Below are 23,386 nucleotides of genomic sequence, written 5' to 3'. Positions count from 1 at the left end.
GAGGGAAGACAAGTTGTGTCACCCCGGTGACTAACAGAACTGGGAAGTGAGTGTGGATAGCATGACTGTTGGTGGCTACAGCAGTTACAGATGACATTAGACCTTTTCAGGAGCAAAGTTTGTCCTTTTAAACCACTTTAAAATTATTTTCATTTCTGGTTCCTGTTTACAATTGGGTAAACTGTAGTTTTTGTAAGTTGTACCATTTTATGTTCATTAATATAAAGGATTCTGTGGATAAGTAAATATCCCTTGTGTAAGGTATTGGCTGGAGTGAAATTCACCTGAAATACTGGGCATTTCCCCACCTAAAATGTAATTTTATTTTTAAATAAAAGAGAAGACTTCCAGGAGGAGGTTGTTGTATCAGTGTTTTAAAGTAGGGGCAGGTCCCTCCAGATGCTAAATAGTATACTCCTAACCATGACTTGTTAGTAACCAAGTGTCAGATGCCAGCTTTGAGATGTTAACATGTTTAAGCAAGCTGGGAAAGCACCTTGCTAGTGTTGCTCTTTCGTTACATATTTGTGTAATGTAGCTTTCTCTCAAGTGTAGAGAGCCACCTTTCCTTTTGCTAGTTAGGGCCTGTCTTAGGGTTTTACTGCTGTGACAGACACCATTGACCAAGGCAACTCTTATAAGGACAACATTTAATTGGGGCTGGCTTACAGGTACTTTATCATCAAGGTGGGAATGTGGCAGCATCCAGGCAGGCATGGTGCAGGAGGAGCTGAGAGTTCTACATCTTCATTTGAAGGCTGTTAGCAGAATACTGACTTCCAGGCAGCTAGGATGAGGGTCTTAAAGCCCATGCTCACAGAAACACACCTACTCCAACAGTGTCACACCTCCAAATAGTGCCACTCCCTGGGCCAAGCATATTGAAACCATGATATTCCACTCCCTGGCCCCCATAGGCTTGTTCAAACACATGAGTCTATGGGCACCATACCTAAACATAGCATAATAAAAAAGTACATTTAGTCCAACTTCCAAAGTCCCCATAGTCTATAGCAGTCTCAACAATGTTAAAAGGCCAAAGTTCAAAGTCTCTTCTGAAATCCATCCTATCACTTAGCTGTAATCCCTGAATCAAGACAGGAAACCAGCTGGGCAAACTGTAAACTCTCATCTCCATGGCTAATGTCAAAGCGGTCTTCAGATCTCCACTCCTTTTTCATCTTTGTTGACTGCAACAAACTTTTTTCTCCTGGGCTGGTTCCACTCCCTGTTAGCAGCTTTCCTTAGCAAATATCCTATGGCTCTGGCATCTTGAAAGTCTTGGGGTCTCCAAGGCAGCTTCAATGTTACAGCTTCTTGTTTCAATGTCTGGGATCCACACATGATCTTCTGTGCTCCTCCAAAGGGCTTGCGTCACTTCTCCAGCTCTGCCCTGTGTAGCACTCTAAGCTCAGGTTGATCCACTCCACTGCTGCTGCTGTTCTTGGTGATCACCCCACAGTACTGGCATCTCCAATATGCTGGGGTCTTCTGTTGCAACTAGGCTTCACCAATAAATAGCTTCTCATAGGCTCTCTTCACGGTTTCAACTGCAACATTCACCATGGCTTTTCATGGCCTCTCACAGTGACAAGCCTCAGCTGCTCTCCATGACCCCTTCATGCCTTCAAAACCAGTACCATCTGGGTGATTCTTACACATTACCAAGTACAGCTGCAGCATGAGGTACAACCTTGGCTATCTCTGGAACATAGCTTCTTTGTGCTTGGGAAAACACTTCTAAGAAGATCTCACCTCAGTAATGCTGGTCTATTAATCATCATTACTTTCTTAGCTCCAGCTAACCAGCATCAATTGCCCCAGTAGTCCGTTCTAGTTTTCACTCTAAAACCAGGGCCATGTAGCTGAAGCTTCTGTGTTCTGCTGGTTTCTGGGGCTGGAACATGGCCCCCCTTATTCTATTACCAGATTTCTGTTTTCTGACTCCCTCTCTACCTAAGCTTGGCTTTCCTGGAACTTGCTCTGTAGATTGGACCTTGAACTGAGAGATCTGCATGGCTGTCTCCTGTAATGATGGTATTAAAGGCATAGACCATCATGCCTGGATTTAAGCTTTTTTTCACCTAGAACCTGCTTTGTCCCAGGCTGGCCTTGAACTCAGAGGTCTGTTTGGCTTTGTCTCCTGGGATTAAAGGTATATGTTACCATGCCTGGATCTAAATTTAGATGGGTAGGATCTTGCCCCAAAGTCCCTTACTCTGTTATCTACTAGAATATAGGATTCAGTTCCATTTCACTTCCTGGTGCCCCTTTAATAATTGGACCATATGTTTTATGATTTTCCCTTATAACCTTGTTTATAACTCTTCATGAGACTTAACCAAAGTCTCTGCGGGCCTTTTTTAAGACTTCTTTTGTTCAATGTAATTAATATAAATCTCTTTACCTTAGACTCAGGTAGACTCTTCAGACAAGGGCCAAAAGCAGCCACATTCTTCACCAGAATACCACAAAAACAGTCTCTAGGCCACATTCTGAAGTTCTCCACTGAAACCTCTTGGGCCAGGTCCGCACAGTTCAAATCATACTCAGCAACAAAGTCTTCCATATCCCCACTAGGACAGCCCATTAAGCCCCACTTAAAACATTCCACTGCTTTCCAAATCCAAAGTCCCCAAATCCATATTCCTCCAAACAAAAGCATGGTCAGGCCTATCACAGCAGTACCCCAGACTCTGGTACCAACTTCAGTCTTAGGGTTTTACTGCTGTGACAGACACCATGACTAAGGCAACTCTTATAAGGACAACATTTAATTGGGGCTGGCTAACAGGTTCAGAGGTTCAGTCCATTATCATCAAGACAGGAGCATGGCAGCAGCCAGACAGGCATGGTGCAGGAGGAGCTGAGAGTTCTACATCTTGATCGGGAAGGCTGCTAGCAGAATACTGACTTCCAGGCAGCTAGGATGAGGGTCTTAAAGGCCACACTCACAGTGACACACCTAGTCAAACAAGGCCACACCTTCTAATAGTGCCACTCCCCCGGCTGAGCATATACAAACCATCACAGTGGGAAAGCACATTGCTAGTGTTGGTCTTTTGTTACATATTTGTATAATGTAGATGTACTTTTGCTAGTTAGGGCCCTTTTGACATCAATGCCAAAATAGTATCCATCAAGCCGTTAGCCTCCCTATGCTCAAGGCTAATGTAATGCTAGATGGTCACATTTTGTCATGAAATGCCTCACATTTCATAAATTCCACTTTTAGTTGTGGATGTCAAAACACTGTCAAGGGCAGGCACTCATAGCACAAACCTGTAGTCATAACACCCATGGGGCAGAGGCAAGAAGATTACAAACAGAACAGCCTCAGTTCTAAGTTGGAGACCAGACTGGACCATGTGAGACCCTGTTTCTAAACAAAACAAAAAGCACAAAGACAAAATAAGGCATTGTTTTGCTGGCTTTGGATTTCAAACTTCCATCTAAAAGTGGGCTGTTGCAACACCCCAGGATCAAGGAGTGGTCCTTCTCAAAAGAACCCATCCCTATGACCCAGGTCAGCCCAAATTCTGCTCATTCCCCTGCTTTGACAAGATCCCAACATCTCATAATACTTTACTAAACACGCACCCTGTCTTAGGCATGTACCTAGGTCTTACTCTGTGACAAATGAGTGCCAGTTCTAGCTGGCATCTATCCAAGAGAAGGACTTGTTAATTCAGCTCAAATGAAACCATCTGAGCTCAAGGAAAGAGAGCAATGAACTTTAGTACCATTTATCATGGGCATCTTTATTCATTACACCAGATTCACTGGGATAAGATGGTCCCTTCCACAGCACCGTGGGCTTGCCAACTCGCTGACCACTAAGCAACTGGCACAAAAATAGCATGTTTCTGTTTTTATTTTTCTTGAACAATATCACTGGCATCTAACGTGTCCAAAGGATAGACTCGGGAGTGGTGGTGCTGAGACCACCTCTCTCCCGTGTCGTCGACTGGGTAAAGATCGTGGGACTCGTCGGCATGGTGCGAATCGAAGAAATTCGACCCCTGGGCCAATGGCGTCGTCGCGTTTGTAGAGTTGTTTTGAGCCTGAATTGAAGGACTGCTGTCTGATTTGCCACAGGTGGTGTTGAAAGGGATGGCACAAAACACGAGATCTGAGGGCAGCAGGTGGCACTCATTGGATGGCCTGGTGATCACAAACCTGTGAGGTGAAGCCAAGGATGGATTCTGAGACTGCAGTTTGGAAAGCGTAGCTACAGCAACACCCCACATAAAGAGGGCGTTTTCCTTTCTGCATCGGTGCACGACAATAGGAAAGGCACTGGAGGAGACGCCAGGGGGTTGACTTTCATCTCCCTGCAACAGGCCCACCTTGCATAGCATCGGAACTCTCTGCGGGCGGCTGTTATCATTATTTTCATGAGAGAGGAATGAGACTGTATCTGGGATAGCTCACCTCTGTGGGGTTTTCTGACCCCCGGTTTATCTGCTTTCAGTATATATACTAAACTTTCAACCAGCACTGTTCTGAGCACTGAGGCAAAGTGTGGTACAAGGTAGAGAGACCTTGTCCAATGGCAGACACCTGCCCCACAGGCACAAGGCCCAACCATAGAACTGCAGACAGACAGACAAAAGCAAACTTAGTACTTGATGGTGGAAAAGCTCCTTTGACCAGAGGAACTGAAGGATACAGTTTGCTCTCTACAATGTGCTAGTGTTCCAGATATATATATATATATATATATATATATATATATATATGTATATATCTTAGCCTGATGTGTATGTCACAGAAATTTCACACAGAATGCAAGCCCGGCCAAAGACTTAAGTACTAAAACACCCAAATTTTTAAGCAAAATTAATCTGCAAGAAAACCTACAGCCTGGACCTCTCTGAGAAGGCTGTAGGAAGCAAGACACCTCAACAAGATATCAAGTTTGCAGCCAGTCTCAACCAGTGTGAAGTAATAGCCAGGACTCAGGACCAAAACATAGGCAGTCTGACCTTGCATGACTTACCTGCTGTTCTTCACGGCTGTCCAGCTGGTAGTCTACCAAAAGATCTCACACCAGTTGTCTGTGGGCCTGATCACTTCTAATTGACATTTAGCACAGCTATACTCCTCCCTCCTCCATCTCTCTCTTCACTGCATCTCTCCTCCATCTCTCTCTGCACTATGTCCCTCCTCCATCTATCTCTCTCTGCACTGTGTCCTTCCTCCCTCTCTCTGCACTGCATCTCTCCTCCATCTCTCTACACTGTGTCCCTCCTCCATCTCTCTGCACTGTGTCCCTCCACCATTTCTCTCTGCACTGCATCCCTCCTCCATCTCTGCATTGTGTCCTTCCTCCATCTCTCTCTGCACTGTGTCCCTCCTCCATCTCTCTCTGCACTGTGCCCCTCCTCCATCTCTCTCTACACTTTGTCCCTCCTCCATCTCTTTGCACTGTGTCCCTCCTCCATCTCTCTCTGCACTGTGCCCCTCCTCCATCTCTCTCTGCACTGCATCCCTCCTCCATCTCTCTGCACTGTATCCCTCCTCCATCTCTCTCTGCACTGTATCCCTCCTCCATCTCTCTGCACTGCATACCTCCTCCATCTCTCTCTGCACTGTGTCCCTCCTCCATCTCTCTCTGCACTGTATCCTTCCCATCTCTCTCTTCACTGTGCCCCTCCTCCATCTCTCTATGTACTGCATCCCTCCTCCATCTCTCTGCACTGCATACCTCCTCCATCTCTCTCTGCACTGCATCCATCTCTCTCTACACTGTGTCCCTCCTCCATCTCTCTCTGCACTGTTCCCCTCCTCCATCTCTCTCTCTGAACTGCATCCCTCCTCCATCTCTCTCCGCACTGTATGCCTCCTCATCTCTCTCTACACTGTGTCCCTCCTCCATCTCTCTCTGTACTGTGCCCCTCCTCCATCTCTCTCTGCACTGTTCCCCTCCTCCATCTCTCTGCACTGTGCCCCTCCTCCATCTCTCTCTGCACTGCATCCCTCCTCCATCTCTCTGCACTGCATCCCTCCTCCATCTCTCTGCACTGCATACCTCCTCCATCTCTCTGCACTGCATACCTCCTCTATCTCTCTCTGCACTGCATCCCTCCTCCATCTCTCTGCACTGTATCACTCCTCCATCTCTCTCTGCACTGTATCCCTCCTCCATCTCTCTGCACTGCATACCTCCTCCATCTCTCTCTGCACTGTGTCCCTCCTCCATCTCTCTCTGCACTGTATCCCTCCCATCTCTCTCTTCACTGTGCCCCTCCTCCATCTCTCTATGTACTGCATCCCTCCTCCATCTCTCTGCACTGCATACCTCCTCCATCTCTCTGCACTGCATACCTCCTCCATCTCTCTCTGCACTGTGCCCCTCCTCTATCTCTCTCTGCACTGCATCCCTCCTCCATCTCTCTGCACTGTATCCCTCCCATCTCTCTCTTCACTGTATCTTCCCATCATCCTTCTCTCAATTCTTCCTCTCCTCTCCTTCTTTCTCCTCCTCACTCTAGCCCACTACTTGGAACAATTTTATTTGTCCTCTGCCTGGAATGGGCTCCACCAACTCATACCTACTCTTTCATATTTTTCTGTCTCCCAGTCTGCTAATTGCTCTCATCCCCAAGGTGGCAATCCTGGTTTAGAATTGCATGGCTGTGCTGTTCTGGACTCATGCTCTTTGCTTTTGCTCCTTTGCCTTTGATACAGCAAATAGAATGATATCCATTAAATAAAATCGGGGTCTGAACAAAGTACGCTGATGATTTAAGAACACGTAAACCATACTGATTAGAGGAAGCATCTGTGAACATTCTCAGTGAGTCCAGCAGAAACCCAGGGCATCTCCCTGCTAGACAGCAGTTTCATGAATGGAGGTAAGCATAAAACAAAACAAAACAAAACAAAACAAATAAAACCCTCTTGTTGAAAGGCTTACAGTTAGTTTTCAGTGGGGACAGACTCTCCATTCTCCTTTCAAGGTCAGTGTTCTGATCACATGGTTCCTGCTGTTTAGACCCCGCCTTCCTTAGAGCAATGTTATCATCCTAACGCTTTGCTCCCTGCTATACAATGGCTGATCTGGAGCTCTGGGTGTGGCTTTCAGTGAGATGGCGTGGTCTTTGTTCTCACACTTAAAAGGTGGCTCGCACCTTTCAAACCATCATACTCCCCTTTTGTGTTCTTGGCTGGGTTCCTCTTCATCAATCATACGGTATAAGCCGACACATAGGATCCCGAAATTATCCAATGAGCCACAGAACAGCTGTCCAAAGGTTTTTCTTGGCTGGGAAGAGAACAGAAGAGCAGGTGTTTGCTAAGGGCTTTAATCAAACAGTTGCAAGAACTTACTTGAGTTTTGTCTGCCTGATATCTAGAGGACCTGGAAACCTTTCATCTGCTTGTGGTAGCAATGTAACGTGGGCAGTTTTAGAAGTTTATGATTGGTTTCAAACCTTTATATCCCTTCAGCATTCTGTTTTTTCCAGAGCCTCTGGTGGGTGTAGTCACACATGCTCATGCACATTCTTTTACTGTTGATATTTTGGCTGCCATTAAGAATTATTAATAAGCAGCAGGTTTTAGGGAAACTCAAGCCCCTGGGCTCTAAAGCTATGGCCAGCATGGTCACAATTCAAAGGCAGTGGCAAAGAGGTTAGATCCATCCAGAAAGATAAATAGCAGTTCAGTTCTGTGATTCCTCAGGGAAAGATCAAGATCTCTAAGGACAGAAATACAGGACAGTCAGCTGTTGTCCTGCTACAACAGGAGGTGCCCGTAGCAGCTTCCTGGGCCTATCCCTCACTCACGGGTCAACTGCAGGTGAGGATTCCAGAATCACATGCATGCAGATGGCATTTGCATCTGGAATTCACAGGCACAGTACACACAGAGGGCCTGCCCATTTGGGCAGTGTGTGTTGAGCCATGTGCAGAACAGAGATCTAAAGAGCAGACTTCTTTGAAGGGGGCTCCGCTGATAAACCAGTGAATCTACTCTACGAAAGATGTCCCCTTGTCCTGCTGTGTCCTGACTGTGACACTGAGTAAGCCAGATGCAGGGTCAATCAAAACTAAGACAAAAAGCAAAATACGGAGGAGCAGATTGCTTGTGATGGGACTACACTCTACTCTGGTTCCTGAATGAAGAGATAACTCATTGGAAGATGTCCAACATGTTAGCTTGTTAGTCTCCATTTACCAGCTCCCTGGGCTAAGAGAGCATCAGCATGGTCTACTGAACCTGTGGCATTCTTAGACCCAGCCACAGAGTTCTGCCTGATTCCAGCTAACCTGGACAGAAATTTTTTTTTAAAGATTTATTTATTTATTTATTTTATGTGAGTGCCTTGCTATCTTTAGATGCATCAAATCCTATTATAGATTATAGATGGTTGCTGGGAATTGAACTCGGGACCTCTGGAAGAGCAGTCAGTGCTCCTAACTGCTGAGCCATCTCTCCAGCCCCAACCAGAATTCTTTAGCTTTTCAGGTATTGAAGCAATAGTGAGAACCAGGACCACACTCCTTAGCTGGAGCCCTGCTGTGACTTGGTTGAAACTGTGACATCCTCAGGTAAGCCTCAGAGTTTGGGTTTTTTTGTTTTGTTTGTTTGTTTTGGTCTGTTAAATGAAATTAGTTACTTAACTCGTGCCATCCCTGGACAGATTAAACACAAAAGACTAAAATAGATACAGAGAAGATCTAGGACTTCTAGATACTAGAAGGCTGAGGTCAAGGGGACTAGATATGACAACTTATTACTGCATTGTCTCATGACAAGTTGAAAGGGCAAGAGATGTCCCAGGCAAAAAAGAAGGGAGAAGGAAGTCGAGGCCACCTTCAACTGAAAACCTACTCCTGCTAGTGATGCCTAGTCCATTATGGTCCGTCAAATAATCATCTGTAATAGGCTCACCCTTCATTCAACACGGTTGCATGAGTTTCCAATATGGGATCTATAGGGGACACATTCAGACATAGTGTTGGGCCTCTCAGATGCTGCTTGCATCCTCAGCTGGAGGGCAGAGAAAGCAACTGCATCCTCTACCTCTTGAGATTGTCCCAGAGAATAAACTCAACTGATAAAAACATACTGTGCGCAGGCGCTCTGAAGTTATAGTGCTATATTGTGTTAAGTATTTCCCAATTATTATTCCTGGGTTGTCAAGTTATCTATGAACCCAATAAACCTGTTTCCATAAGCACAGAGGGCTAAGGATGTAGGAAAATGCTTTACACGAAGAGTAGAACTCACATTAATGCCTGATAGAACGGTTTGGTCTAAAGAGAGGAGTCCCAGCTTACACCGCGTCCTCCCAGACTTGATTGCCTCATAGTCGTCAGTTGTCTTATAGGGCTTCTCCTTAACCAAATAGTGTTCCATCTCAGAGCTTATGCCTCCAGTCACTAGCATCTGAAGTAATTCCACGACATGGTAATTGTAGAAGGACTGGAAAGTAAGGACAAGCCATGTGTGAAATTACAAGGGCCAACACATGAATTGTACAGGCATTGGGACATGGAGATTCAATGAGCATCACCGTGTGAAATGGTCCTGATGGTGCAGAACACTGATCTTCATTGTGGCTATCAAAATCGACTGCAAGTTGGAAGTTTGGGTATGGAGGTGGATTAGTCAAAGCAGGGAGAACAAAACAGTGGAGTGGGTCTCGTTCCTATGGCGTAGACACTAAGAAATGAGCCATGAAGCCGACGTCCCAGAGTTCTCTCCCTCTGTACATGACCAGCTATTAATACCCTACAGATCATCAATGTACATTTGTGAAATGTATATATAAATAACGAGACAGCTTTTTCCTGGAATTTTCCCTGACATTTTTTTTGTCAATTATTTTTGAGGCCTTTTGGATGTGAATCTACTAATATTCCTCTGAATAATGGCCTATTTAAAGCTACACAGTGGTGTTACTCATAGGCACAAGGGGTTCCCATAGTCATTTTCAGCACAGAAACAGTTATAGCTGTAAGATAAGTGGGGTTGTAGAATCTTTGTTGTCTTAGTCATTGTTGTATTGCTGTGAAGAGACACCATGATCAAGCCAATGCATGTCAAAGGAAGCACTTACTTGTGGGCTGGCTTACAGTTTCAGAGGTTAGTCCATTGTCATCATGGTAGGGAGCATGGTGACACAGGCAGACATGGTGCTGGAGGAGCTGAGAGTTCTACATCCTTACCCATAGGCAGATAGAAAGATATAGGGCCCACCCCCAGTGACACACTTCCTTCAGCAAGGCTATACCTACTAATCCTTTTAATCCTTTCAAATGGTACCACTCCTCGATGACTAAACACTCAAATATATGAGCCTATGAGGGTTACTCTTATTCGAACCAGACATTTTCCATCCACGAATCCAAAAGAGTAACTGGGGACAAGTTCTCATACTAAAACAAGCTTGAGTCTAGACAGTCTGAGGGTCCGATGTGCCTCCATAAACTGCCTTCTCCGGAATCTCTGCCACAATCTTTCATACATAGTAGATTTTCTCAAGCTGGCTGAATGTGGATTTTCTAAGAGTTTTATTTATTGTTTATTTTTTAGGTTGACAGGACATAGGAATGGGTTTTGTAATGGTATCTGTGCGTGTATGTGTCTTTATATATATATATTTGCTCCCCTGTCCTCCCATCCCACCTGTCCTCCCATGCACCTCCATTATCCAGCTGGTTCCCTTTCTCCCCCAGTTAGTCCTTAATTTCCTATTACGTATTCTACTACTCTGTACATTCCCCATAGCCCTTAAATATCATTCTCCCCTCTCATGATTGTTTCATGACCTAAACACACACACACACACACACACCTCTTTAGGTTTTGCATATGGTATTTGTCTTTCTGCATTTGCCTTATTCCACTTAACACATAAGTGCACACATTGTCCTGTGAAAGCCATTACTCCATTTTTCTTTATGGCTGCATAAAAAAAAAATTCCATTGTGCTTATGTGGCACGCTGTGTTCACTCATTGGTGCGTTGATAAGTATTTGGCTGGTTTTGTTTTTCAACTGTTGTGAATAGCACAACTAGAAAAATGGATGTGTATTTCTGTAGTGTATTGGCTTGGAGTCCGTTGAATATATGAGTTCCTTAAGTTTGTATGGTCTTTGAGTCTGAAAATTGCTGTGTGATGTTTTTATTTGTGTGTGTGTGTGTGTGTGTGTGTGTGTGTGTGTTTCAAGACATGGTTTCTTTGTGTAGCCCTGTCCATCCTGGAACTCACTCTGTGGACTGGACTAACCTTGAACTCACAGAGATCCACCTTCCTCTTCTGCTTGATGCAAGTTTTTTTTTTTTAAATAATAAAGATCATTCAAAGTTTTTTCCCTGTGTGTATATGTGTAAAAGACACAAACACACACACACACACACATGCACGCACACAAACACAAGTGATGGTCCATGCTCCTGTGTAAATGTGGAGGCTCAAAGGAGGAACAGGGTACAATCCTATCTCTCTTGGCCTTATGCCTTGGGAGGGAGGTTCGGTCTCTGCCCCATTAGCTTGTATGGTCTTGGCACCCAGCAGCCAGCAAATTCTCCTGTCTCCCTCACAATCAGGAGCTCATGGATCAACACTCAGCCTATTATGTAGATGCTGAAATTAAACTCTAGGCCCTGCAGCTGCACAGGAACTCATAACCACTGAGACTTCTTCAATCCAGAGTTTTAAATTTGGGGGAAGCCTCCATCCTGATTTCCATAGATTCTGCAGAAATTTATATATCTGGAAGCTCTGAATAAGGCGCAACATTCCCTACACCCTGGCCAGCCTTTGTGGTCATTTCCAGAGCAAGACAAACTTTGAGAGCAGTTTAACCTTCACTTTCCCGGTGGCGGTGAAAATTTTAGAACTCTCAGGATACGCTACATTGTGGTTTTTTTTTTCTTTTTCATCAATATGAACTAACCAGTACCCCCAGAGCTCGTGTCTCTAGCTGCATATGTAGCAGAGGGTGGCCTAGTCGGCCACCATTGGGAGGAGAGGCCTGTGGCCTTGCGAAGATCATATGCCCCAGTACAGGGGAATGCCAGGGCCAGGAAGCAGGAGTGGGTGGGTTGGGGAGTAGGAAACGGGGAGGGTATAGGGGGCGCTTTGGGGATAGCATTTGAAATGTAAATGTAAATGAAGAAAATAGCTAATAAAAATTGGTTTTTTTTTTAAAGAATATGCTAAGGAAAAAAATACATTGTTTTTATTTAATCATTTTTTCACTTCTGACATTTCTGGTTTTGTTCTTAAAATATTGATGTTCTTACTAAATATTCTTTAGTAAGAACATTTACTAAATCTGGCTGACTTTGAGTCTCTCCTGTCCAGCCTGCTGGCATTGTTCTCAATGCCACCTCCCAACCAAGGGCCCGGGATGAGACTTATCTGCCATTTGTCTTCTCCTGCAGGTCTTTACTGAAAATCTTGAGTCCTCATCTGGAGTTTCACCTATTCAGTGTATTGAGTTCAGTTGATGATGAATCCCTATGTGGCCTTGCTCTCCCGTGCTTGTCTGGGGATTACACAAGTTTGGGAGGCTGAGGAGAGGCAGTCGGACTTCTGTGAGTTCAAGGCCAGCCTGGTCTATAAAGTGAGTTCCAGGACAGCCAGGACTATAGAAGGAAACTCTGTTTTGAAAACTCAAAAGGAAAGAAACAAAGAAAGGAGAAAATGATAGTTTCATTGTCTATGAGAATGTCAAGGATGGCATCACCTAAGTGTGGAAGGATGGAAGAAGAACTCCAAGTAACGGGACCAGAAATGAGCAAACACTGCTATCCTCATCTCAAGTCAAACCCAATCAGAAGAAATAAAGGACACTTTACCCCACTACAGAGAAAAATTAATCAGAAGGGCATTATAATCCTAAACGCGTATGCACCAAACTCTGACATACCCAATTTCATAAGAAGTGTGTAGGGAAGAGATGTGCTGATTCCCTAATTGGCTTTTGATTTTGTCAGTCAAGAAGGTGGGAGCCAATTGCTGGACAAAGGATAAAGGTGGGACTTCTGGGTCCCAGGAGGAAAAGGGACTTTGGGAAAGAAAAGAGGCCTTTTCAGTCGGGCTTTGGAACAAGAAGCGCACAACAACCACGAAAGATCTTGGGGTAGTTAGAAGCAGCTGGACTGATATATGCTAGCTGAGACGGGTTAGTGGGTAAGTTTAGGGCAGGAGATCCTGTACCCAGCAACTGTGTCATCACAAGTTCTAAACTTATAAAGCTCTCTGAATGTTTTTCTTCCATGGAGCAAAGGTGGGCAGAGAGAGAGAGAAGCCAAGTCATTGATGGTGGCTTGGCAAAGCGAAGCCCAGAGAAGCTGGGAGCGCCATTGTAGCTGGCCATTGGCAAAGCTAGCCAGGAGGGACAAAGGAGGAAGCTGGGAGTGGCCAGACTGTAGGCAGAAGCTCTAGGGCCACAGCTCTTGGGCAGGCTGGGGGAGGGGTTGGTGGTATCCATTCTCAGAGCTAAGCTGGGAGGAACCAGATATACTATTGTAGTTCAAGACACAGATTAATCCCAACTCACTGGTAGTGGGCAATTTCTTTTTTTTCTTTTTTTTTTTTTTTTTCCTTTTTGGATTTTCAAACCAGGGTTTCTGTATAGCCCTGGCTGTCCTGGAACTCACTTTGTAGACCAGGCTGACCTCAAACTCAGAAATCCGCCTGCCTCTGCCTCCCAAGTGCTGGGATTAAAGACATGTGCCACCACGCCCGGCTGGTAGTGGACAATTTCAATACCCCACATTCTACCACAGATATCAGTGGTAGTTGTCTGGACAATGAATAAAAAGAATCATTAGAACCAAATTATACCATATATCAAACGGTTCTAACAGTGACCGAGTAACCTACCTGTCATGGTTTGTATATTCTTGGACCAGGGAGTGGCACCATTTGGAGGTGTGGCCTTGTTGGAATAGGCATGACCTGGTTGGAGAAGGTGTGTCTCTGTGGGTGTGGGCTTAAGACCTTCACCCTAGTTGCCTGAGAGTCAGTCTAACACTAGCAGCCTTTGGATGAAGACATAGAACTTTCACCTCTGCCTGCACCATGCCTGCCTGGATGCTGCCATGCTCCCACCTTGATGATAATGGACTGAACCTCTGAACCTGTAAGCCAGCCCCAATTAAATGTTGTTTTTTATAAGACTTGCCTTGGTCATGGTATCTGTTCACAGCAGTAAAACCCTAACTAAAACACCATCCAAGCACCAAAGAACGTACAATGGACTCCGTACTCCATGGAAGTTCCACTAAAATAGACCACATACTGGGACACAAAACGAAGCTCAATAAGGACATAAAAACTGAGATAATTCTATGTATTCCATGTGACCACAATGCAATAAATATCAACAGCAAACACACCTCGAGTAACAACACAAACTCACAGAGATTAAAAGCTCATTACTCAGTGATGAAGAGGAGACCAAAGAAGAAACTGAGAAATTAAAAAAAAAAAATTCTTAGCTGGGCGTGGTGGTGCATGCCTTTTATCCCAGCACTCGGGAGACAGAGGCAGGTGGATTTCTGAGTTCGAGGCCAGCCTGGTCTACAGAGTGAGTTCCAGGACAGCCAGAGCTATACAGAGAAACCCTGTCTTGAAAAACAAAACAAAACAAAACAAAACAAAACAAAACAAAACAAAATTCTTGGTCAATGAACCACTAAAGTTAACCAACTGAAATCTATGATAAGCAATTCTTACCACCTATAGCTCTAGTTCCAGGGGATCTGGTGCCCTCTTCTGGTCTCTGTGGGTACCCACACTCACATGCACATACCTCTCACCCCAACACATACACATGTTTTAGAAATAACATATTTTGGGCTGGAGACCTGGTTTGGCTGTTAGGAGTACCTACCCCAGCCACATATCTTTAAGATTTAATAGCTGGAACAGAAGGCACCAGGTAGGTGTCTAGTGGTTCAAGACCTAAGCTAGTCTCCTTGGCATAAGGATGACTCTACACTGATGCTCCATTGCTGCCTGTGCCTTTTTTTTGTTTGGTTGGTTTTGTTTGTTTGTTTTAATTTGTTTTTCGAGACAGGGTTTCTCTGTGTAGCCCTGGCTGTCCTGGAACTCACTCTGTAGACCAGGTTGGCCTCGAACTCAGAAATCCACCTACTTCTGGAATTAAAGGTGTGCGCCACACCTAGCTTTTTTTGGGGGGGGAGGGGGGGGTTGCTGCCTTATCCCTTTAACCAAGACACAGTTCTAAATTGAATGTGTAGTGCTAAGAAACATTAAGGTTTAGCTGATGGCCAGTGTTGCTTTTGACCTCATATGACAAACACTTATATAGAGCATACTTTCTTGGCCTTGTCTCTTTCCCATAGACATCACCATGGGCTTTAGAATACTTCTTCTGAGTTGTTTTTGTTTTTTTTTAAAGATTTATTTATTATATTTATGTGAATACACTGTAGCTGTTTTTAGACATACCAGAAGAAGGCATCAGATCCTATTACAGATGGTTGTGAGCCACCATGTGGTTGCTGAGAATTGAACTCAGGAACTTTGGAAGAGCAGTCAGTGCTCTTAACCGCTGAGCCATCTCTCCAGCCCCTCTTCTGAGGTTTTATATAGCCTATTTCTCTTGCCCCCAACCCCAGGATGATGTCAATCTCTTCCACTGACTAAAACCCACTGGTACAATAAAGACACGTTATGTTGTACTCAGACTATGCAAGACCAAGTCCACATAGGGAGTGACTGGAGGCATCCCTGAGCCATGGTGCCAATGTCTAGTTCCAGACTACATAAAAATGAGTCTCCTATGATGGCTTATATTATACAATCCTTCATAAAATTTCTACTATTCCAATACTTTCCATCTCTCCTGCTAGCCATGGTTACAATATATCCCTTGAAAGCATGTATGGATACCACATAGTTCAGTGCAGAACTCTTAGGTGGTGGGACATTAGTTATGGGACACTCTTCTCAATCAAGACCCCATTCTTGTGGATGATGAGGATGATGACAGACTGACTCGCTTATGGGTATTCCACACTCATAATGAATGAGAATTAATCTGCAGCCTAAGAGTATCTGCAGAGAGCAGAGAGCTACAACCCATCTACAATGTTTCTTTTTGGCAGGTCAAGTTCATCAACAGTCACCTCTGCCTCCTATCCTGGTTTAATTGTTAAAAAGTTAACTGACACATTGGTGAGATCCAGTTACACAATGTTAACATGAGTTAGCTCAGAAAAAGAACCTGACTTGATTCTCTTCAACACAAATATGTCTGGCTTGGCCAGGGGTTAATGTTGCTTACCCTTCGGGAACTTGATAGCCTGTCCCTGGTTTCAGTGTTCTAATACCAAGGTAGAGCTATCTATCTGAGAGCACAGTGGGGTTTTTGTGATGTTCCCTGTGGCTAAGGGGAGGAGAGCCATGTGATTCAGTACTAAATGGCGCTGAGGACATAGAGAGACTATGCCTATCCAGTCATGCTCTACCATGTGTGTAATGCATTTGGGACATCCACTCAACTCAGGAACAATGCCTTCTCTTTTGTGGAACTGCAGAAAGCAGAATGTTTATCAGCCTTTCCTCAGAGCTGTGTGCACTTAAGATCCGTGTTTTGTAACCTTCTCTTGAAAAATCCCAGAGGGAGCAATCTGAGGCACTGGCTTACACCGACTCCTTCCATGAGTTCCCAAAGTCATTCCGAAATGGCTGTACACTGACTCTCTGGGTCTTAGACAACTCCTCAGATGTCCAGGGCATGCTCTTACCTTACCCCTGCCTGAAACATTCTTCTCCAAGGCTCTGAGTGGTGTCTACCCTCATCTAGATTATGATGCGCTTAACTCTTCAGAATCCCCTTCCCTGGTTATAACTGACACCCTTTCCCTACACTTCATATTCCCTATCTCCCCTGACTTTTGCCTTTTTATACATTCTTTCTACATCATTAGTTATCCGTATTTAAATCAGTCACTGCTACATCCTTGAACAGTGACCAGCACAGTGTAGGTGTTCAGTTGCTCTTTCAGAGTAAACTCTACTTCTGGGAATCCTGTAATGGATGCCAGTCATCTGATCACTGCCAAAGAACCAATCACCAAGTGCTTAAAATGGATCCCAAGACAGGAGAAATGCACAAGATTTGGCTTAGACCTGAACAAACTTCACATTCCTACCTGTCAGGACCCATCATAGGACAAGCTAATGCCTAGCAGGTGATCTTCCTGAAATGACTTCACATTGGATTATATCTAGGACAAAGCTCTGACAGGCAAGACCCAGGAGTAAATCATCTTAGGAAAGATTCCTGCTATCAATATGCTTTTCCTGTTATTATTAAACATATATAATAACCACTAGGTATTAGCCCACCCCTTCTGAGCAGATCGCTACAGAACTATGAAGATGTACTGTCTTGCAGTGATGCTATATAGACAAATAGATGACTTCCTAATTCTTAATCATGATCCTATAAGAATTCCTAAAATTATATCAGTATTTATTAAGCTCTTTTATAGTAGACTGTTATTAGGTCCTTTTCTGATGGTCAAAACTGCAATGAGAACTCTGCCAGTCTCCCATGTGTCACCAGTTAATTGCTTCTAGATAGAAACCAGACTTTCTCCTACTCAGAGCACATTCCAAGAGGTTGTAAAACAATTAACCAAAGGTCATAAAAAGGGAACTAACAATTTATTATTGGTGCTAGGACAGAAGATAAAATATCGACTGGGTTTATCTATACAAAACATTACAAATAACTTAGTTATGGTTTCTTTTTTGTTTTGTTTTGGTTTTTGGTTTTTGGTTTTTTGAGACAGGGTTTCTCTGTATAGTCTTGGCTGTCCTGGAACTCACTTTGTAGACCAGGCTGGCCTCGAACTCAGAAATCCACCTGCCTCTGCCTCCCGAGTGCTGGGATTAAAGGCGTGCACCACCACGCCCGGCTTAGTTATGGTTTTTAACTTTCAATGAACCTGTGGAGCTGTGGCCAATGATGAACGTTTAGCTAGTACTCCTAATGGATATGCATGTAAACATTCTCTGTTGTAAACTTCTACTTCAATTTATGATTTGATTTTATGTGTGAATTTGTAATGAACTTTTTAACATGTAATCATGTATTCTGAAAGATGTATAAGTGCTGAGGACAAGAGAAGAGTCAGAGGAACTGGGCTGAGGAGAATTTTTTTAGACAGAACACTTTTTAGACAGAACTGAACTAAAGAACTTAGAAGTATAGGCATAGCATTGAGAGAAAAGACATCGAGAGTAAGAACATTGTTGTGACACCAGCGCAGGAGAAGAGAGCAAGATTAGAAGGAGAATGCAGAGTGGAGTAACTTAGAAGCTATAGATAATATAACCAAAAAACCTAAGAGAGAAATGTGCAGAATGCAGAGGGAAAGAGGAAAAATGAAGCTACAGAGAGCAGAAGGAGCAGGCAGGCTTCTCCTCGCCATGGGACAGAACAGGGCCTTTCTTAATAGCAAGCAGGTTAATCTTATTTAAGGAACAAAGCTTCTTCTTACAAACGAGTTTAATTCATTTAGCATTAAAAAGGGTAGAGGCTTTTTCTTTCACTATGCAATAAAGATTGGAGCTCGTTTTCATCCAGAATGAGAATGAGTTAGTTCTTTCCGAACTGATGCTTGATCTTTTACTCCAAATGCATATGTAAGTATAGGTGTGTGTGTGTGTGTGTATGTGTGTGTGTGTGTGTGTGTGTGTGAGTGTATGTGAGTGTGTGTGTGAGAGAGAGTGAGTGTGTGTGTGAGTGTGTGTGTGTAATTATGATAACCTATGCAAGCTGAGCCCAACTGGATTGAATAGGAATGTATAAATGCACATGCGTGAATCTGTATATAAACGTCTGTGAGTTTATGTATATTCGCTTATGTAAAAGTATTTCCTTCTGCGATGGTTATTCTCTTCTCCTGGTTTAATAGAAGTTTATTGCTCCAAAGAGAAGAGTGAGAGAAAATTTTTCCCTTGCCCCGCTTAAGATCTATATGTTTTTCCCCTTTTCTTAGAAAACTTTCATAGGTAACTTTTTTAAAACTTAGAAATAAATGGCAATAATCACTTTTCAACGTGTCCCTTTTTCTTCCTGCAACTTCCAGACTACTAGCAGGCTGAAAGTTAGAGCTGAGCAGTTCCTACTTAGATAGAACAAAGGACACACATTGCTTAATCCCCCCTTCTCCTCCCCCCCCCCCCCCCCCCCCGCTGTTAGGCTACAGGTGTCAATCGCCTAAGTCAGAGGCTTTTAACTCTCAAAATGAGCAATAAAGTTTTTAGGACTTTTTAAGAAGCTATCAGCATTTCAGAATAGTTAGAACATCCAGAGACCTCAGTCTTTAAAGCTACACCATAATCCGACTCTGTGCACCATCTTTACCCTACCCAGGCTTGGAGGCTCCTGGCACCTACTCAAGGCCAAGCCTTTTCCCTTGAAAGGCTTGGGTCCCTTTATGGTGATGTCTACAGAAATGACTGGGCTCTACATGATCTATAGAGATCTGACACCAAGGAGCCTGCTCTGTGTGGACGAATGTGAAGATTCAAGTTTGGTCCCTGTGGACCAAACTCGAATATGCTTGGCCCATGGGAAGTGCCACTACTAAGAGGCATGGCCTTGTTCGAACAGGCGTTGCCTTATTGGAAGAAGTCACTCTTTGTGAGTGTGGGCTTTGAGGGCTCCTAGTGTTCAAGCTCTGCCCTCTGTGGATGACACTCTTCCTAGCTGCTTTCAGATCAAGATGTAGAATTCTTAGCTACTTCTCCAGCACCATGCCTGCCTGGATGCTGCCATGCTTCCCACCGTGATGAGAATGGACTGAACCACGGAACCTGTGAGCCAGCCCCAATTAAATGTTGTCCTTCAAAAGAGTTGCCTTGGTCATGGTGTCTCTTCATAGCAATGGAAACGCTGCCTGAGATAGTTCTGATCCTCCAAGCATATGGGATACCTGCACCAGGACTGTCGTCTTGAAAATGTGAAAACCTGAAAGAATGCCTGTAGACAAATTACCTTTTGGGAAATTCTTAAAGGGGCTTAGAACAGTGAGCTGTGGTCTCTCCATGAGGGGCTTGTTCCTGGGGGACGGGGGACACTCTGGCTTATCTGCACCTACCGTGGCCAGGAGAGAATCCAAGAAGGTGTCTGAAAAGACAGCACCGGTGGAGAAAGAAGTGCTGAGATGCAAGCTAGTCCCTTTGAGCATTCCATCCAGTCCGCCCATCTGCTCAATAAAGTGGATGTTGGAGGGATTCTCTGCAAGACAAGATTGAAAGGCAAGGCCAGTGCACATGGCAAAAGAGAGATTGTTGCCTGTATTCCTAAGCCCAGTCCTTTGTGGCAGACAAAAGCTCCGAGGGGAAGAGTGTCCCATGGGCGTTTCTTCCTTTCACGCCCTAGAAGTCGATCGGTAAACTACTTATTACAAGAGCAGGAAGAGCTGTTTGAGCCAAGAGTTTACTTTTAAAAGGCCATGGGGCTGAAAAGACAGCTCAGCAGTTAAGAACACTGGTTGTTCTTCCAGAGGACCTGGGTTCATTTCCCAGCATCCACAAGGTGGATTATGACTGTCTGGAACTCCAGTTCCAGGAAACCTCACACTCTTCTTTTGGCCTCTGTGAGCCGTAGGCATATGCCTGATACATAGGCATGCAGGCAAAACACCCATACACATAAATTAAAATAATAACAAAAATGAAAACAATGAGCAGCTGGGCATGGTGGAGTATCTTTATAGTCCCAGTGCTGGGAAGAAAAAAAAAATAGAGGCTGGTGGTCCCTGGGGCTCTCTGTCCAGCCACATTTGCTCATTTAGTGAGTTCCAGGCCAATGAGGCCTGTCACAGAAAACAAAGCAGGGTGTGGAGAGAAGTCTTAGAGGCTGAAATCACTGTTGCCAAGCTTGATGATGAGTTTGATCCCTGGGACCCCTGTGGTGAGAGGAGAATTTCAACTTTTGTCATCTAACCTACATATACATACACCATTTGACTTTGTCTTTATTCTGCTGGGTCATTTAAACCAGTGGCCTCAAAATTCTTCCTCATTCTCCTTTAGGCGGCATATGCTATACCAAAGCCAGACCTGAAGCTCCCATTTCAACCCAACCTTTCCAGCAAAGAAGAGCAAAGACTGAGCAGTCGTCAGCAGGTGACTTGCTAGCTAATGAGATGGTGGCTGTCTACTTCCAGAAGGTCTTTGGCTGTGGTCCCTGCTGAGTGGTTGAACACTATACCTCATCTCCTGCCCACCACCTTTATTTACCGTCTTTTCTAATTGTACATTTAATGTATTGTATCTTAGAAGTTAGAGATGGGGTTGAGAGACGGCTCAGCTGTTAAGAGCACTGACTGTACTTTCAATGGTCCTGAGTTCAAATCCCAGCAACCACATGGCGGCTCAGAACCATCCGTAATGAGATCTGACTCCCTCAAAACAAAACAAAACAAAACAAAACAAAAACAAATGCTTTTTAAAAAAAGAAAGAAAGAAAAGCTGGGCAGTGGTGGCACATGCCTTTAATCCCAGCACTTGGGAGGCAGAGGCAGGCGGATTTCTGAGTTCAAGGGGAGCCTGGTCTACAGAGTTAGTTCCAGGACAGCCAGGGCTACACAGAGAAACCCTGTCTCAAAAAAACCAAAACAAACCAAAACACACCAAAACAACCCAAAAAACAAAAAACAACCAAAAACAACAACAACAACAACAAAAACAAAAACAAAAAAAAAGTTAGAAAGGGTTAAAATGGAAGATATACATTAAACTTGCAGCCAGCTAAGCTTCAGGGTGATTGCAAGTTGACTGACAGATATTGGTTCAGATATTAGAACAACTTTCCATGGATGGCATCCTCAGCTGGATAGAAGCCCAAGGAGACATCCAAGCAGTCCCAAAAGGTTGCTGGGGCACTTTCTGGTTCCTCAATTCCCTGACTGTGAATCTAGAAAGAGCTTGAGACATCAGCTATGCACCATAAAAGTCTCTCCCATCAATTTCCGCTTGAAACACAACTTACTCAGTTCAGTGAGAATGGGGATCTGTTTGTATCTTTGCTTCCTTTCTTTACTATCAAAGGCAGATGATGGCTTTACTTCTACAGACAATAAAGAGACAACAAGCACAAATAAACAGCTCATAAAACTTAGATGTACAGTAATTCCATGTGACCCAATGCTTTCTCTCAGCAAAGTTACTTTCTGGTCCAAACCCCAAATTCAATTCTATATTAAGAAAAGAATATTATAATTGCCCCCTTGACATCTACAAAGATTGGAGCCCCTGTAAATACCGATCCTTGGATGTGTAAGCCCTTTCTCAGGAAATACCATAGTTATTTGCATATCACCAAAGCAGCTCCCAAGATGCTCACATTATCTCAGGTGGCCTACAATACCTAACAGTATAAATAGCTATGATGGTGAGGCTTAAAGAACAGCCAGGCAAGGTCTGTAAAGGTTTAGATGTTTAATGTAGACACATTTTCCCTTGAATAGCCTCTGTCTCTGGTGGGTTGAATTGACAGATGCAGAACCCTTGATGGAAGATTGACTGTATTTGGTCTCTTCCTTTTATAAAAGAGGGATGGTGTGTGTGTGTGTGTGTGTGTGTGTGACCCTTGATGGAAGATTGACTGTATTTGGTCTCTTCCTTTTATAAAAGAGGGATGGTGTGTGTGTGTGTGTGTGTGTGTGTGTGTGTGTGTGTGTGTGTGTGTGTGTGAAAGAGAGAGAGAAGAGGAGTCTCCAAGTAGTAGTTTGAGTAGTATCTCAGTCATTTGAAGCCTTGTGTCACATTAAATCTCTTACAGAATATTCAGGTAGGGAATGATAAACTGTGGCTGTTTCCTGAGCACCCTGGAGACCTTACAACAGGCTTCTGCTCCTAGTGCTAGCTGCCAGTCAAGATCCTCTAGATGATATTGCTTGCATCTCCCCAACTCTGAGAGCCTGGCTGCCTCTACCTGGAATCCCTTGGCATTCTGTAACAGATGGTCTTTGATGGAACAGGTAACTATACAGAGTCCTGCTATATAAGAAACTTAATTATCATGTATGCTATCATCTATCAGTTCACTGCCTAGGTTTGCCAACCTCCCCCACCCCCACCTCCAGCCCACAATGTGACAGATAGTAATCAGAGCTTTACTGGAAACCCTTCAAGCTTCCCATGGGCCTGCCCAGGAGGTCTGGCATTGTTCTGACCTGACTTTGAAGACCCTGGAGTAGGACTGGTGATCCGCAGGGACTGGATGTTGAGGGTGGCCATGATGGCCTCTGTGTCCACCAGAATCTGGCTGCTCAGTGCCTTGTAGGGTGTGGCTAAGATGACGCACATAGAGCACTGCTCTACATTGACTGCAATCAGATCTCCCATGTAGAGTGCAGATCC

At 44.2% G+C, this 23,386-nt stretch overlaps 1 protein-coding gene across 7 annotated transcripts in view; it reads right to left on the bottom strand.

The window, feature by feature from the left end:
* Positions 1-3,731: 3,731 nt before the first annotated feature.
* Positions 3,732-23,386, bottom strand: part of Kcnu1 (potassium channel, subfamily U, member 1) — an 89,317-nt gene continuing 69,662 nt past the window's right edge. For 3 of the 7 annotated variants that reach the window (XM_017312583.1, XM_006509024.2, XM_017312581.1), the window contains 6 exons: positions 23,200-23,386; positions 22,014-22,091; positions 20,116-20,255; positions 9,241-9,435; positions 7,158-7,270; positions 3,732-4,179 (listed from right to left, as the gene is read on the bottom strand). In XM_017312583.1, coding sequence (XP_017168072.1) covers positions 3,873-4,179; positions 7,158-7,270; positions 9,241-9,435; positions 20,116-20,255; positions 22,014-22,091; positions 23,200-23,386 — 1,020 coding nt within the window. In that variant the 3' untranslated portion in view covers positions 3,732-3,872. Of the gene's footprint in view, positions 4,180-6,922; positions 7,271-9,240; positions 9,436-20,115; positions 20,256-22,013; positions 22,092-23,199 lie in introns of all 7 variants that reach the window. The other 4 variants (XR_003947237.1, XR_003947236.1, NM_008432.3 and 1 more) reach the window with 3 other exon arrangements.

Source organism: Mus musculus, chromosome 8, assembly GCF_000001635.26.
Source record: "Mus musculus strain C57BL/6J chromosome 8, GRCm38.p6 C57BL/6J".
NCBI lineage: Eukaryota > Metazoa > Chordata > Mammalia > Rodentia > Muridae > Mus > Mus musculus.
The sequence above is the reverse complement of the archived record's forward strand: the minus strand, read 5'-3'. Positions and strand labels throughout refer to the sequence as shown.